Source organism: Rana temporaria, chromosome 5, assembly GCF_905171775.1.
Source record: "Rana temporaria chromosome 5, aRanTem1.1, whole genome shotgun sequence".
In the NCBI taxonomy this organism is placed as follows: domain Eukaryota; kingdom Metazoa; phylum Chordata; class Amphibia; order Anura; family Ranidae; genus Rana; species Rana temporaria.
Genome location: NC_053493.1, coordinates 414994353 through 415011975, shown reverse-complemented (window position 1 = coordinate 415011975; position 17623 = coordinate 414994353). Strand labels below are relative to the sequence as shown.

The 17623-nt window shown below is 48.1% G+C and overlaps 2 protein-coding genes across 3 annotated transcripts; one reads left to right on the top strand and one right to left on the bottom strand.

Annotated features, from left to right (window-relative positions):
- Positions 1-3480: 3480 nt before the first annotated feature.
- Positions 3481-5644, top strand: LOC120941606 (E3 ubiquitin/ISG15 ligase TRIM25-like). The gene has a single exon (XM_040355137.1). The coding sequence runs from the start codon at positions 3711-3713 to the stop codon at positions 5295-5297; it is 1587 nt and encodes a 528-aa protein (XP_040211071.1). The 5' UTR covers positions 3481-3710; the 3' UTR covers positions 5298-5644.
- A 4005-nt stretch (positions 5645-9649) lies between these two features.
- LOC120941605 lies at positions 9650-15715 on the bottom strand. 2 transcript variants are annotated; one of them, XM_040355136.1, is made up of 3 exons: positions 15136-15715; positions 10873-11515; positions 9650-10113 (listed from the first exon to the last, which is right to left on the bottom strand). In XM_040355136.1, exons 1-2 carry the CDS (start codon positions 15635-15637, stop codon positions 10920-10922), a joined length of 1098 nt encoding a protein of 365 aa, XP_040211070.1. In that variant the 5' UTR covers positions 15638-15715; the 3' UTR covers positions 9650-10113; positions 10873-10919. The 2 variants fall into 2 exon arrangements, with proteins under 2 accessions (XP_040211070.1, XP_040211068.1); XM_040355134.1 differs by having other exon boundaries at positions 9650-11515.
- Positions 15716-17623: the final 1908 nt, after the last annotated feature.

Below are 17623 nucleotides of genomic sequence, written 5' to 3'. Positions count from 1 at the left end.
TGGTTGGTGTAGAAGTGTCACCTTACATTGGTGGTCAGTACAAATCTCCTTGACAATAGCCGTCAGTGTAAATTCCCCCTTACATGGAGGTCATTGTATATTCCCCCTTACACTGGTGGTTGGTGTAAATGCTCTTATTACATTGGTGTCAGTGCAGAAATCCCTCCTTTCTATTGGTGAGTGGCGTAAAATACCCCATTATTACATGGTGGTCAGTGAAAATCCCCCCTCACATTGGTGGTCAGTGTAAATCCCCCTCACATTGGTGGTCAGTGTAAATCCCCCTCACATTGGTGGTCAGTGTAAATCTCCCCTCACATTGGTGGTCAGTGTAAATCCCCCCTCACATTGGTGGTCAGTGTAAATCCCCCCTCACATTGGTGGTCAGTGTAAATCCCCCCTCACATTGGTGGTCAGTATAAATCCCCCCTCACATTGGTGGTCAGTGTAAATCCCCCTCACATTGGTGGTCAGTGTAAATCCCCCTCACATTGGTGGTCAGTGTAAATTCCCCATTACATTGGTAGAATCCCCCACTATATACTTGCCAAAGATTTCCAGCTTTGCTCTACATGATTCAGAATTTGCCACAGTGTACTGCCTCCTAACTAATCCCATCCCCCACCACTTCCAGCCCCCCCCCCTCCCCCATTGCCACTGATGCCAGGATTCCTAGGAGTTTTCTGTCTATTGATGGGTCCCTTCACCTCCCCAGTCCATGGTGTGCAGGCAGTGAGGAGATGATGTGCTGTAACCTTTAGCAACCAATCAGTGAGCAGTAATGCTGTGCACTAACCTCTTGCAACCAATCATTGAGCGGTAAGCACATGCAGTAACCTCTAGGAACCAATCGGTGAGCAGTAATAATGTGCAGTAACCTCTAACAACCAATCAGTTAGTGGTATAGATGTGCAGTAACCTCTAGCAATCAGTCAGTGAGCAGTAATAATGTACAGTAACCTCTAGCAACCAATCAACAAGCAGAAGTCCTGTGCTGTAACCTCTAAAAAATAAACAGTGAGACATAATGTGTGCTGTAACCTCTAGCAGCCAGTCAGTGAGTGGTAATGATGATACACTGTAACCTCTGGCAACCAATTGCAATCACTGCCTGATCTGATTCAGTAAACTGATTTTGAATCTATTTATTGTATGTCTCAAAGCATGCGGAGAGCGAAATTGCATGGAAGACGGGGCCCAAGAAAATGTTTGACCAGGGTCCAGTCAATATTAAAGACGGCCCTGTGGGGAGCTACAGATCATTGAGGGAACCATGAATGCCGACATGTACTGTGACATATTTAAGCAGAGAATGATCCCCTTCCTCCGGAGACTGGGCCGCAGGGCAGTATTCCAACATGATACCGACCCCAAACACTCCTCCAAGATGATCACTGAAGCTGAGGGTAATGCCGCGTACACACGATCGGAAATCCCGACAAGAAAAGTCAGATGTGAGCTTTTTGTCGGAAATTCCGACCGTGTGTAGGCTCCATCTGACTTTTTCTGTCGGAATTTCCGCCAACAAAAGACTGAGAGCAGGTTCTCTATTTTTCCAACGGAAGAAGTTTCTATCGGAAAATCCGCTCGTCTGTATGCAATTCCGACGCACAAAAAAAACACATGCTCAGAATCAAGCAGAAGAGCCGAACTGCCTATTGAACTTCATTGATCTCGGCTCGTCGTACGTGTTGTACGTCACCGCGTTCTTGGCGGTTGGAATTTCCGACAAGATTTGTGTGACCGTGTGTATGCAACACAAGTCTGAGCCAACATTCCGTCAGAAAAAAATCCACGGTTTTCTTGTCGGAATTCCCGATCGTGTGTACGCGGGATAAAGGTAATGGACTGGCCAAGCATGTCTCCAGACCTAAACCCTATTGATCATCTGTGGGGCTCCTCAAAGGGAAGGTGGAGGAGCGCAAGGTCTCTAACATCCACCAGCTCTGTGATGTCATCATGGGGGAGGGGAAGAGGACTCCAGTGACAACCTGTGAAGCTCTGGTGACCTCCATGCCCAAGAGGGTTAAGGCAGTGCTGGAAAATAATGGTGGCCACACAAAATATTGACACTTTGGGCCCAATTTAGGAATTTTCACTTAGCGGTGTACTCACTTTTGTTGCCAGCGGTTTAGACATTAACCACTTAAGACCCGGACCAAAATGCAGCTAAAGGACCTTGCCCCTTTTTGCGATTCGGCACTGTGTCGCTTTAACTGACAATTGCGCGGTCGTGCGACGTGGCTCCCAAACAAAATTGGCGTCCTTTTTTCCCCACAAATAGAGCTTTCTTTTGGTGGTATTTGATCACCTCTGTGGTTTTTATTTTTTGCGCTATAAACAAAAATAGAGCGACAATTTTGAAAAAAGTTCAATATTTTTTACTTTTTGCTATAATAAATATCCCCCAAAAATATATAAAAAAAATGTTTTCCTCAGTTTAGTCCGATGCGTATTCTTCTACCTATTTTTGGTAAAATTTATAGCGTTTACAAAATAGGGGATAGTTTTATTGCATTTTTATTATTTATTTAATTTTTTACTACTAATGGCGGCAATCAGCGATTTTTTTCGTGACTGCGACATTATGGCGGACACTTCGGACAATTTTGACACATTTTTTGAGCCATTGTCATTTTCACAGCAAAAAATTCATTTAAAATGCATTGTTTATTGTGAAAATTACAATTGCAGTTTGGGAGTTAACCACTAGGGGGCGCTGATGGGGTTATGTGTGACCTGAAGTGTGTTTACAACTGTAGGGGGGTGTGGCTGTAGGTGTGATGTCATCAATTGTGTCCCCTATAAAAGGGATGACACGATCGATGCTGCCGCCACAGTGAAGAACGGGGAAGCCGTGTTTACACGCGGCTCTCCCCGTTCTTCAGCTCCGGGGACCGATCACGGGACTCCAGCGGCGATCGGGTCCGCGAGTCCCGCGGTCACGGTCACGGAGCTTCGGACCGGGTTGCGGGAGAGCGCGCCCGCGACCCCACGGCTGGACTTAAAGGACAACGTACCTATACGTTGATGTGCCCAGCCGCGCCATTCTGCCGACGTATATCGGCGTGAAGGGGTCCTTAAGTGGTTAATGGCTGTGTGTTGAGTTATTTTGAGGGGACAGCAAATTTACACTGTTATACAAGCTGTACACTCACTACACAACATTGTAGCAAAGTGTCATTTCTTCAGTGTTATCACATGAAAAGATAGAAGAAAAGATTTACAGAAATGTGAGGGGTGTACTTACTTTTGTCATATACTGTATATAACTCTGTGTGTAATGGATCTATATAATATAGGAGTTTAATTTTTTTTTAATTGAATTATTGAAATAAATGAACTTTTTGATGATATTCACATTTTTGAGATGCTCTTGTATATCTCTCAGGACAGGTTTCTTTTACCGTTGGAAATAATTTTCTCCTAAACACAAAAAGCCTCAACATGCAAATATCTATCACACTGCATTATAGAACTTAGTTTTGTGCCTCGTCTGCAGAAGTCATTTAAAGCTCCAAATCAGTACAATGTGTATCAACATGTAGGACATATACCTTCAATATAAACATTTATTTCTCCACAAACTTCCTCAAGATAAAAGCTGCAAGACCAGCTCAGCCCCTCCCTGTGCCGAGGAATGTGAGACGCCCTTTAGATTTTCCTTGTCGGAGACTTTTTACTTTCATTTCTCTCTTCTGCTGTCAGCGATGGCGTCTGCTGATCTGAGACAGGAGCTGGACTGTTCCATTTGTCTGACCACATATACAGATCCTGTAAACCTGAGATGTGGTCACAACTTCTGCCGGGTCTGTATTGATCGTGTGTTGGATACACAGGGGGGGTCTGGAGGATATTCCTGTCCTGAGTGCAGAGAAGAGTTCCGGGATCGGCCTGTACTGCACAGGAACATAACACTACGTAACATAGTGGAGACTTTCCGATCTACTCAGCTGGAAGAAGGGAAGACTGGAATCTTCTGTACTTATTGCTATCACTCTCCTGTACCTGCTGTTAGATCCTGTCTGCTGTGTGAAGCTTCTCTGTGTGATAATCACCTGAGAGTCCACAGCAAGTCACCAGAACATGTCCTAACTGATCCCACCACTTCCATGGAGAACAGAAAATGCTCCATCCATAGGAAACTTTTTGAATATTACTGCACTGAGGACTCTGTCTGTATCTGTGTGACCTGCAGTTTGGCCGGAGAACACCGGGGACACAAGGTGGAGACTCTGGATGAGGCCTCTGAGAATAAAAAACAGGAACTGAGAAATGTTCTGCAGAAACTGATGACAGAGAGAGAGGAGACGGAGAAAAGAGTCCAGAGTCTGCAGGATCGCAGGAGAAAAGTACAAGAAAAATCAGAGAGAGTCACTGCCCTGTTCATAGAGCTCAGGAGACATCTGGAGGACCTGGAGAAGAGAGTCCGGAGGAACATCTCCAGCCAGGAAGAGCGGATCTCATTGTCTGATTTGATTGATCAGCTGGAAATAAAGAAGGAGGATCTGTCCAGGAAGATGGAGGACATTGAGGAGCTGTGTAACATGACTGACCCACTGACTGTCCTACAGGAATCAGACACAGGGGACTTGTGTGATACTGAGGAGGGAGATAATGAGGACAGAGAGAGACATGATAGACTCCTCCATGATGGAGGGGATCTGGATGTGGCTGAAATCTCACACACATTACACACAGGGTTATCTCATATGAAAAAAGGGGTAAATGTATTCTTCAATATACAGGAAGCTTCAGACATATTACTGGATGTGAACACAGCTCATAATAATCTACAGATATCAGATGACATGAAAACTGTATTCTGGTCACATATAAAGCAGAATCGTCCAGAAACACCGGAGAGATTTCAGAGGTGGGAACAGGTATTAAGCAGTCAGAGATTTCCCTCGGGGCGACATTACTGGGAAGTGGATGTCAGAGAGTCAGAATATTACAGAGTCGGGATGTGTTATCCCAGTATAGAGAGGAGAGGAAGAGGAGGGCAGTCAGTGATTGGAAATAATAAGAAGTCCTGGGGTTTGTTCAGGTATATTGGTGAGTGTTATGTAAGACATGACAATAAACAGATCAGAATATCTCCCAATCTCTCCAGTAACAGAGTCAGGATCTATGTGGATTATGAGGCCGGGCAGCTGTCCTTTTATGATCTGTGTGACCCAATCAGACACCTCCACACTTTCACCACCACCTTCACTGAGCCCCTCCATGCCGGGTTATATGTATGGAATGGTTCTATAACAATATCTGGGGGTGAAAGGCGACGTGAGAAATAATAATATAACAGAAAATATGCCCAAATCTGCTGACATCACAGAAATATGAATCTGATGATTTTTTACCAACAGAATAATGCAGTAGATTCATATTCCAGATGTCATAAATCTAAAGGTTCCCAACACAACCAATCACAGCATTGAGAAATCTCAGCACAGGGAAGTGTGATTTATTCTCTTATAGCGACAATAATAAGATTTGGGGTTTTCAGGGGTTCATTAAGGGTTAGTGGTTATGATAAGACTAGGAGATATTATCATTGATTATGATTTGAATGATTATTCCAAATTTTCAGAAAATGTAATATACACTATTCATTAAATGTGCTGACTGCATTGGTTTTCTTTTTTCAGATGTTTTTTTATTCTTTTCTATTTTTACCTAGAGATCCTGCCAGTAACACACTTCCTGTCCTGGGGTGACACCACTCACTCTTTTTTTCATATAGGAGAGGAATGTCAGAATTGGCCGGACTGGAAGCGGTTAATATCAGACTGCAGAGTGCACAGGACAGCACTGGATTTCTGGCAGGATTCACAGGTTATTTATACACTTATTGAATAACTAGAACAATATTCTTTCAAGTGTATAAGTAACAAATCAAAATGAAGGAAATAAGTGACGTTTGTTGGTATCTTCATTGTAGATTATTGTTGCTGTCAGACAGAAGTGTACAAAGCTGTAAAGCTCTAATTGGCTCAGAGTGCTGCCCCTCCCCCCCCCCATTCTGCTGTGTAGGTGATTACAGGAAGTGATATCAGGACAAATTCAGATATATACAACAGTTCTATGTAGAAAGAAAAAAGCTTTTTAATTAATACATAATTGCATTAAAATAGAACTATAGGCAAATTTGTATTTAATTTTTTTAACTTTGGATAGATCAAGGGAGGGTTCTAACTCTCGTCAGATTTTTTTTTTTTTTTTTACCATCTGTGTTCCATTGTGGAGATTTCCCTTCACTTCCTGTCCCATAGCCAAACAGGAAGTGAGAGGAAATCCCTGTAAATCATGGGAATTTCTTGCCCCCCCCCCCATAGGTCACCAGAACTAGCGTGCCCATTGGAAGTTCCCCCTTCTTGGGGCCAGATTCTCGTAGGAGCGCGTAATTTTGTGCGGGCGTAACGTATCTGATTTACGTTACGCCTCCGCAACTTTGATGGGCAAGTGCTGTATTCTCAAAGCACTTGCTCCGTAAGTTGCGGCGGCGTAGCGTAAATCGGCCGGTGTAAGCACGCCTAATTCAAATGTGGGACAGGGGGGGCGTGTTTTATGTTAATGTTCTGTGACCCGATGTGATTGAAGTTTTTCACGAACGGCGCATGCGCCGTCCGTGGAAATCTCCCAGTGTGCATTGCTCCTAATATGCCGCAAGGACGTATTGGTTTTGACGTGGACGTAAATTATGTCCAGCCCCATTCATGGACGAGTTACGCAAACGACGCAAAATTTTCAAATTTCGTCGCGGGAACGATGGCCATACTTAACATTGGTACGCCGCACTTACGCCACCATATAGCAGGGGTAACTATATGCCGGGAAAAGCCTAACGTAAACAGCGTATCTGTACTGCGTCGGACGGGCGTACGTTCGTGAATTTGCGTATCTAGCTGATTTACATATTTTGACGCATAAATCAGCGTACGCGCCCCTAGCGGCCAGCGTAAATATGCACTTACGATCCGACAGCGTAAGAGACTTACGTCTGTCGAATCTAAGGGAAATCTATGCGTAACTGATTCTAAGAATCAGGCGCATAGATACGACGGCGCGACTCAGAGATACGATGGCGTATCTGGAGATACTCCGTCGTATCTCTTTTGAGAATCTGGGCCTATTACTTTTGTGGGGACAACCCAAAATTTGGGAAATTTCTTTTACTTTTACTTTCAATGATAATGGTAAAAAGGACCAATAGAGAAGGTGAGACCCCTTAATGGGGGGCACAGACTGCAAACAAAATTGACGAGCGTTTAGTTATACTTCAAATGTTTTTTTTTTATGTGTTCTCTGAGTTCAGCTTTAATTGGAAGAGTCACATTTAGGTTGTTGTTGGTGGACACGGTGGAGGAACTAACCCCTATGCAGGCTTCCTGACACCAACATTTGGATGATGTATCTAGAAGAGGGGGGTCCAACAACTTTTACATCTCCCATCCTGTTCTTGGACAATCAACATCTTCACATTCCATGGTGACTGGATGAAGGTGCCAATGCTACCTGTGTGGATAGAAATGCTATAGTATGGTGTGAGCCGTCTCTTCTAGTTACATATAGGTAGATTTGCCTAACGGCGGCCATACTGAACATTACTATTCCAACTAGGGCCTAGCTCTAACTTTACCCGCCCTGTCTCTTACGTAAACGGCGTAAAAGTACTGCGTCGGCCGGGCATACGTTCGTGAATCGGCGTATCTACTAATTTGCATATTCTTCGGCCGACCACAATGGAAGCACCACCTAGCGGCCATCCGAAATATTGCAACCTAAGATAGGACGGCGCAAGCCGTCGTATCTTAGATATGTTTAAGCGTATCTCTGATTGAGAATACACTTAAACATAAGTCGGCGTAGATTCTGAGTTAGGTCGGCTTATCTACTGATAAGCCGGCCTAACTCTTTGTGAATCTACCTATTAGTCCCATCCTTGGTGTCTCAATGGGATGATGTAACTAGAACAGGGGGGGTTCCACACCTTTCACCCCCCCCATGCTGGATAATCAACATCTGTCTCATCACATCTAATGGTGATTGGATGGAGGTGTTGGTGTTACCTGAGTACATGTCGGGGGATCTTTCTGACACTCATTACAACTAAAGAAGTGGCTTAGAGAATCTACAAAATGTCTTCAACATTACAGAACAAGTCCAGCTGAATGTGACTAACTGCTACTAGATAAACAATGAAGGGTTTGTCCATACTGCATTGTATAAAATAATGCTTAGTTTATATTACAATAATGGAACATATGAGGTGTGTCCAGAAAATAATGAGAATGATGCTTTAAAAATTATTTTATTGAAAAATGTTACAACTGAACACAGTCTTCTAGTGGGATGGCGCTCAGAGCCGGTGTAGTGGTCCTTTGGGCGTTATCCACACTACCAAAATGGCGTCCTTTCTCGTGTTCAAATCCTGAGTCACGATTTCATGAACAATTGACTTGGTAATTCCCGTTTCCTCTGCAATCATTCTGATAGTGATCTGTTGATCGCGGTTGAGAACAGACCTCACTGCATCCACGTTCTGTTCTGTTTCTGACCGACGGCTCACTATCGGAATGATTGCAGAGGAAAAGGGAAATACCAAGTCAACACGTAAAAGGACGCCATTTTGGTAGTGTGGATAACGTCCAATGAGTCACTACGCCGGCTCTGAGCACCATCCCACGTGAAGACTTCCAGGGACGATATGAAGAATGGAAAATTCGCTGGGATCGTTGTGTACACTCACAAGGTGAAAACTTTGAAGGAGACAATGTTCAAGTGTAAAATTTCTCAACAAAATCATTTTTTAAATATAATTCTCATTACTTTCTGGACACACCTCGTATAATGACTCTGTTCACTGTAAATGTGGCTCCTCGTGTTGCTTCTTCCTCTTACTTTCCAGCCCTGCTGTACAGGGACTGCAAGGAGTTGATACCAAATCACATTCAGGTACTTACATTGCTTGCAGTAAAAAAATAAATGTATGATTATACAGCCGCATTCATTTGTGTCTTTTATATCTGCACTGAGTTTGGCTTCAATGGTCTAATTTGCAATAGTTTCTCATAGTTGTCCTCCTTATTCATTTGGATCTCCTTCTCTGCAGCCTTTCCAGTTCCAGGACATCTTTTTGGTTAAAGTGGTTGTTAACCCTTACAAACCACTCTTTACTACAGGTAAGTCCATAATAAGGCTTATCTGTAGCTACCCCGGATATCTCCTAAACCTGCACAGTTCAGGAGATATCCCCTGTATCAGCATGTGCTGGCATCATTGGCACATGCGGACTAAAGCAACGGCTCGTTCATGCCGCTGCTTCAGCTGATGTGCCGTTACTGGCAGCTCCCCTGTGCATGTGCGGGAGTGACGTCATTGCGGCTCCGGCCAATCACAACGCCGGAGCCCGCATTACCCAGAAACAACTCTGGGAGACATGTCACAGAGCAGAGCAGTGTGCCTGGACTGCTGTGGGGGCTTCGATCTAAGGTGAGTATTTCATAATGAGCTAGTATGCCATGCCGACTAGCTCATTATGCCTTTGTCTTGCAGGTTTTTTGGGGGGGTTTACAACCACTTTAACTCCTTTCAAAACTAGAGTGTACAGTATGTGTGAGATAAGTCCATACTAAGGTTTTTACTTGACTAGGGCAGCCGGATAACTTACCGCACCAACCAATACAAGCATATACCCCTTAACATTAAACCTTTCCCAATAATCACACTGACACCTGCTGGATTTAAAATGGCCTGGTAGGCCTTTATTAACAAATACAAAAACTGTATATATATATATATATACACCATCATATACATATATATATCACCCAACTTTAAATATTTAACCTATTCCTCAATTGTTAAACCTTTTAACCATACCTTGGTTGTCAGTCCCCCTGACAACCCCTGATCACTCTTTTGGGCCTGTGGTACCCTCTTAGCTAACGACATGTCCCCAGTCGCGACTACCGACTCGAAGACCTAGCTGACCACAGACCCACCCACTTCTCCCCTGGTGGTCCAGACTGACACCAGACCACCAAGGCAGACACCATCCCTGTAACTATGCCCCCCCACCGTTTTTACCTAACCACCGTCTATTTCTACCAAACGGCAGGGGAACCCACCGCCATCCTGTACTGTCAAAACCACCTAACTCCTATAATTAGGGCGGGAGGGTGGGACTTCTCTCCTTGCTTCTTCCCCCGGACTGATGCTGCCCCTCCTCCAGCATCACCTAGCTCACTGAACTCTCCTCCCCCTCTCCTCACCTCCTCCAATAGTTAATTTCTAGGATCCTATTAACCACCCCCTCTAACTTTAACCCTTTCTACACCTAAGTTCCCTACACCCTGTCATGCTGTCCTCCGCCTCCATTGCATTGCAGCTACGAACTTGTCTTGACTAGGGCAGCCGGATAACTTACCGCACCAACCAATACAAGCATATACCCCTTAACATTAAACCTTTCCCAATAATCACACTGACACCTGCTGGATTTAAAATGGCCTGGTAGGCCTTTATTAACAAATACAAAAACTGTATATATATATATATATACACCATCATATACATATATATATCACCCAACTTTAAATATTTAACCTATTCCTCAATTGTTAAACCTTTTAACCATACCTTGGTTGTCAGTCCCCCTGACAACCCCTGATCACTCTTTTGGGCCTGTGGTACCCTCTTAGCTAACGACATGTCCCCAGTCGCGACTACCGACTCGAAGACCTAGCTGACCACAGACCCACCCACTTCTCCCCTGGTGGTCCAGACTGACACCAGACCACCAAGGCAGACACCATCCCTGTAACTATGCCCCCCCACCGTTTTTACCTAACCACCGTCTATTTCTACCAAACGGCAGGGGAACCCACCGCCACCGCGGCACAAGTGGGACCACCTCACACTTGGGCCCGCCGCCACACCAGGAAAGCCCTCCTAACGCCCTCCTCCAATCCCAGAGCCCAAAGATCGATCCCGATCGGGTTGAGATGAACCCCGTCCCCCCTCAGGTACCTCCAAGTCTCAACTTCTAAATCTGAATGGCGAACCGCTATCCCACCTTGCTGCACCACAAACCTGCCCACTTCTCTGTTCACCTTTATCCGGGCCTTATCCAAACGCTCCAATGACCTGGCCTCCCTCCAGGCCATGCGAGCCACAATATCTGACCAAACAATGATCAGGTCAGGGAAAGAGGCCCGCAGTCGGCGTATATCCCATTGTATGTCTTTGATCACCTGGCGCATCGGCCGGACGCTCAAATCATTCCCCCCCGCATGTATCACCAAAATGTCCGGGGCCCTGTCTAAGCTAGCCCCCCTGTGAACTTCGGGTAACACCTTCTGCCACATGAGACCCCTAATCCCTATCCATCGTACCCTTCCTTCCTCCCTGGGCACCCCCAGCTGTCTCCCCCCAGGCTTGACATCCGCCCTTCTTGCCCCCCAAAACACAAATGAATGTCCTAGGATCCAAATCAGACAACCTTGGGGATCTGTAAAGACATAAAAGAGAAAAACAATACCCAGCAGGACCAAAAACAACCCCCCGAAAACATTAACATCAGCATTGTCAACCACCGATACCTCATTGTTTACAACAAATGAGGCCGTACATACAGTTTATATCTATTAGACTCCCATCTGCCAATCCGCTTTACAGAATCTGCAGGCAGGCCTCCCCTTGCCGCTTCCGTTGCTGCCCCTATTCGAAACGAATGCGCCGAATATTCTCCCGGGACTAGACCCCCCTCCTTCAGACATTTCCGGAACACCGCCGTAAACTGGAACCGAGACAAACATTCCCCTTTTTGATGGATGAACAGAGCCTCCCCCCCTTTTGGGCGAACGCCCAAAAACCGCCTTACCACCTCAACCGGGCATGTTAGTGGACAATTCCCCCGGAACAACTCTATTTTTACGCCCCTACCTAGTTGATCCGTCTTCGAACGGCTAAGCCAAATCACCACCGATTCCTCCAGGCACCTAACGTCCTGCATTCGTAGTCCTCCCCCCACCACCTTGGAGGGGGAAACTAATTCCCCCACCCTGAATGCCCCAAAAAAGGCCAGAACGAAAACAGCCCGAAAAAGTATCTGCTCATAAAGCGATGCGCAAACCTTTTCCAAATTCCCCAATACCGTACCCAGGACCGCGAACGACACCGGACGCCTGGAATCCCGTGTAGTACTGCCCTTCCTGTATCCCTTTAACACCCTGCGCACCACAAAGGATTTTGTAAAATCCCTGAGGCCCGCCATCTGAAATAAAAAAGCCAATGCCGCCATCTTTTTGCTAATGGCGCCACCCGAGGTTCCCCTCTCGTAATTGCAGCACACAAAGTATAAGACCAACGACTGCAGGTCTTCTGGATCTTCCGACCCTCCTACCTCCTCCCTCAGTGCGGACCATTCCTGCCACACCTTAGAGTAAGCTCGCCACGTTCCCTCGCTGATCGACTGCCGAATCAATCCTGCGGCGACTCCAGTGCAATGTCCCACAACTTCTGAGGACAGGGTTCCCCCTGCCCCTCTGCCCCTGGCGCCAGGATCCGGAATTCCGCCCACTGGAAACGAGATAAAGCATCCGCCAATCTGTTATCCACCCCAGGAATGTGCACCGCATATATCAAGGCATTCACTTTGAGACACTTAAGTACCAAGTACCGCAGTAACCTAATCACCGGGGGCGAGGATGCCGATATGCTGTTGATCGCCCACACCACCCCCATGTTGTCGCAATTGAAGCGCACCTTTTTATTCCTGAAGAACTCCCCCCACAATTCCATCGCCACCACGATGGGGAACAACTCCAGCAGCACCAGGTTCCGGAGGAACCCTGCTGCCCTCCAAGACTCCGGCCAGGGCTCCGCGCTCCACCGTCCGTTGAAATAGGCCCCATAGCCCACTGACCCCGCCGCATCGGTAAATAGAGCCAGGTCGGCGTTGCTGACCGGCCCCGTCTGCCACATCGAACGACCATTGAAAGAGTCCAGGAATGTTCCCCAAACCCTCAGATCGTCTCTCAGTTCATTGGTCAGGCGCACAAAATGGTTTGGCACCCGGACCCCTGCCGTGGCCCCTGAAAGCCTTCGGCTGAAAATGCGTCCCATGGGAATAATCCGACACGCGAAATTTAACTTCCCCAACAAGGATTGGAGCTCCTTCAATCGAATCTTCCGCTTCACCCGGGCCTCACTGACCTCCCTCCTCAAAGCCAACACCTTATCCTCTGGTAGCCTACATTCCATCGCCACCGAGTCAATGGTGATCCCCAAGAACACCAGCTCAGACGCAGGGCCCTCCGTTTTGTCGGGGGCCAAGGGGATCCCAAAACGTTCCGCCAAATACTGTACCGTACCCAACAGAACCCCGCAACAGCGGGAGTCCGGGGGTCCTATGCACAGGAAGTCATCCAAATAGTGGATGACAGAATTCACCCCCGCCACTTCCCTGACCGCCCATTCAAAGAACGAGCTAAACGTCTCAAACAAAGCGCACGATATGGAACAACCCATCGGCAGGCAACGATCAACAAAATACTCCCCCTGCCAGTGGCACCCCAGCAAACGCAAACTAGTGGGGTGCACCGGTAACAGCCTGAAGGCGGATTCCACATCCGTCTTTGCCATCAAAGCCCCTTTCCCGTACTTTCTAACCCAAGACACCGCCGCATCAAATGATGTATAGGTAACCGCACAACTCTGCGGATCAATACCATCGTTGACCGACCCCCCTTTTGGGTGCGACAGATGATGTATCATCCGAAATTGACCCACTTCCTTCTTCGGAACTACGCCCAACGGGGACACCACCAAACCCCCCACAGGTGGTTCCCGAAACGGGCCGGCCATCCGGCCGAGCGCCACCTCCTTGGCCAGCTTAGCCGACACCACCCCCGGATGTCGCAGAGCTGACCGCAAATTGTCCGCCACCGGAGGGACCTCCGCCAACGAACTCGGAATCACGAAACCCTCCCCGAACCCCTGCTCTAGCAAACGCGCCGCCGCCCTGTCCGGATACTTACTTAGAAAAGGCAGCATCCTTTCCAGTCTCACCGGCGTCATTCCCTTTTCCAGCGCCATCTCCGGCCCGCTTCCCCTGTTTGAAACACCTATTGAACGCGTGCGACCCACCACACCCTGAGCACTCGTGCTTGAAGCGGCATGATCCTCCAAAACGACAGGTTCCGTCGTTGAACTGCCAGCACACCCCTTTCTTTTTGAGGGCCGGCGATCCCGCGGAGGAAGCGCCGCCGGCCCCCCCAGGAAAGGACTGGCCCGCCGCCCTGGTCGAGGTCATCAACCTCATCCACAGGCTAATGTCCTTATGGTCCCAGCGGATGGAGGGACGCACCGCCCTGCGCTGACGAAACTGTTCGTCATACCTCAACCACGCCAGACCCCCGTACACCCTATGCGCTTCGTGAATGGCATCAAGGTAACAGAATAGGGCCGTGCATTTCTCGGGGGCCTTTTCCCCGATCACGCTAGCCATAATCGCAAACGCCTGTAGCCAATTCGTAAACGTCCGCGGAATGAGCCTATACCGACGTTTTTCTTCCTCATCCTTTTTGCTCTCGTCCGGCTTCACCCGGTCGAGGTGAAATTTTTCCAACGGGAGCAGGGAAAATATTTCCACAAACTCGTCCTTCTGAATTTTCTCCCTCACCTCTGGCTTAAGATGGGCACCCAACGGCCCTTCAAAGCAAATGTAAATTTCCCCCCTAGCCGCGTCATCCAGCCGCACCTTGTCCCCGTCCTTGTCCTTGTCTTTGTCCTTGCGTTCCGCCGCCGTTCCCACGCCGTCCTTGTCCGTCTGTGTCCCTGCCACGCCTGTCCCTGGATTCGCCGGCACCGGGGGAGGGACAACTACCGCTGTCAGCGCCTGAACGGCGGGGGCAGGAACCGGGAGGGGGGGTACTGGCACCGGGGGGACCCAAGGACCCAGCGGGCTCGCAACCTGAGGAGCACCCCCATCTAGCCTACGTAACAATTCCCGTAAGGCATCCCACACACCCCCCTCCCCTGAGGGACTAAGCACCGCCACCCCCCCACTAATGTCCTGCGCACTAACCCCACCCCTACCCCCCGCAACCACAGTAGATGTAGTCTTACCGGTTCGGCGCGGCCGTGAAGGTCCTCCAGCCGACAGGTTCCCATAACGTCCATCCTCCGCGGGGTCCTCCGGCAGCTCCCCCTCTTCACTGCTGCTGGAACCGGTCGCCGCCTGCCCGTGTGGTCGTTGACGAACCTCCTCACTCCTTCCCCGACCTCTGGACACAGCTGGCGTTGTGACAGGTATGGGAGCCACCACCCCCCGAGGGCTCTCGTCTCCATCGCTGCTGAACTCTTCAATCAGATCATCCCTCAGCACTGCGGCTGCAGCCTGAGCACCACTGCCCCTCCGGTCAACCCTCCCAGACTCCGAACGGTGCCTGGAGGCGGGACCTCCCGACTGACGTGACTGGCCTGGTGTCGCTCCATCTGCATCCCTGAACGCATCCCCACCGCGTGCGAGGCCGCCGCCTGCGGACCGAGCTAGGCCGGCGCCTGTCTGAGGGTCCTTCCCACGCCGGGCCGCCCCCCCGACCGGAACATCGCCACCGGGGACAGCCATGTGAATCTGGGCCTGCACCAACACAGGGGAGGTAGGCCTGGGCACCCGAGAGGCTCCCCCGCGCTGCGCGCTTCCCGCCCCCCCGCCCCCCGCCGTGGCAGACTGAGATTGCTTGGCGGGGGGGCCCGACGGGGGCCTACTGGGACTCCGCACCCGACGCTGTGACCTGGGGGTATTATCTGGGCTAAAGCGCTCCGGCGGTATCGACCGCCTCGCGCGCGTTGAAGCAGGCCTAGACCCGACCGGGGCCTGCTGCACCCCCCGCAGAGTGGCGGTGATCTGGCTTTGCAGCCAGTCCGCGCCGTGGACCTCCGCAACAGCTTGAAGCTGCGCTAACAACCCGGCTACCTCTGACATTTTTCTTCCCTTCCTTGCCTTTTCCACAGATGACCCAGAGCGCTGACCCGATACACAGACAGGCTGCAGGACTTCTCTCCTTGCTTCTTCCCCCGGACTGATGCTGCCCCTCCTCCAGCATCACCTAGCTCACTGAACTCTCCTCCCCCTCTCCTCACCTCCTCCAATAGTTAATTTCTAGGATCCTATTAACCACCCCCTCTAACTTTAACCCTTTCTACACCTAAGTTCCCTACACCCTGTCATGCTGTCCTCCGCCTCCATTGCATTGCAGCTACGAACTTGTCTGTACTGAAGTAATATGACTTGTCCAGCTCTCTTGAGGCCTTCAGTCAATTCTAGATGTTAGATGTAGAATCTGCAGATTGGAATTGAGATCTGATATGAATTGAATCTGTAATGCCGGCCAAAAGCACATCGGAATTCCGACGGAATTCCATCGGAGTAAAAGAGAACATGTTCTCTATCTAAACTCCGATGGAATTCTCCGTTGGGACATACACATGGTCAGAATATCCGATGGAAGAAGTCCGTCTGACTTTTTCCATCGGAAATTCCGATCGTGTGTACAAGGCATTAGGAGAAAAACACAAAAGCTGCCTTAGCTGAATTTTGCCATCTGTAAGGGTTTGTGATCCTCATCCTTCCTTCTCTACCTAGTGGGTCACTTGCCCAGAGCTACCATGTGTGTGTCAAGTGTGCGTGTTTACTTCAAGTTTGGGCTCATTTACACTTGCTTCCGCTTCAACAAGGCTTCGGACAGGCTTTGTCAAAGCTCTCTTAACGCTAGTCAAAGCTCCTGTCACTAAATAAATTGGTTTGTTTACAGTCCTGTTTACACCTTACTTTTGCTTTGGCTTCACTTCAAAAATGATACCCCATGTAGCTCCAGTGGTGCTTCAAAGGGTCTTCAAAGCCTCCATAGAAGTCTATGGCAAAGCTCGCTTGAAGCCCCACTGATGCCCCACTGAAACTTCATTGAAGCCTCACCAAAGCTTCACCAAAGTCACATGGAAAGCCCTGCAAAGCCTCACTGAAGCTTCACCGAAGCCCCACCAAAGCCCCATCGAAGCCTGTAATGTAAATGTAAATGCCACACTAGCCAGATTACTGTAGAGCTGGCCATGGACTGGATGGTCCCCGGCCATCTCCATGACCCTGGGAGGCTGGAAGTGACGTCATGACTTGACTTCCGGCACGGGCAAATCTGAACATTGGCAGTTTTTTTTTTATCTAGAAAGCAGAGATCAATGTTTTTTTTTTTTTATTATTGTATTTTTTTTTTACACTATCCCTTCAATTATTATTTTTTTGATCACTTTTACTCCTATTACAAGAAATATAAACACCTCTTGTTATAGGAATAAGGCATGACAGGTCCTCTTTATGGAGACATCTGGGGTCAATGAGACCCCAGATATCTCCTCTACCCTGGAAAGCATGAGATTAACCACTTACATTTGGCACTTCTCTCCTACATGCAAAAATCATCATTTTTTTGCCATAAAATTACTCAGAACCCCCAAACACTATATATATATATATATATATATATATATATATATATATATATATATATATATATATATATATATAGATATATATATATATATATATATATATAGATAT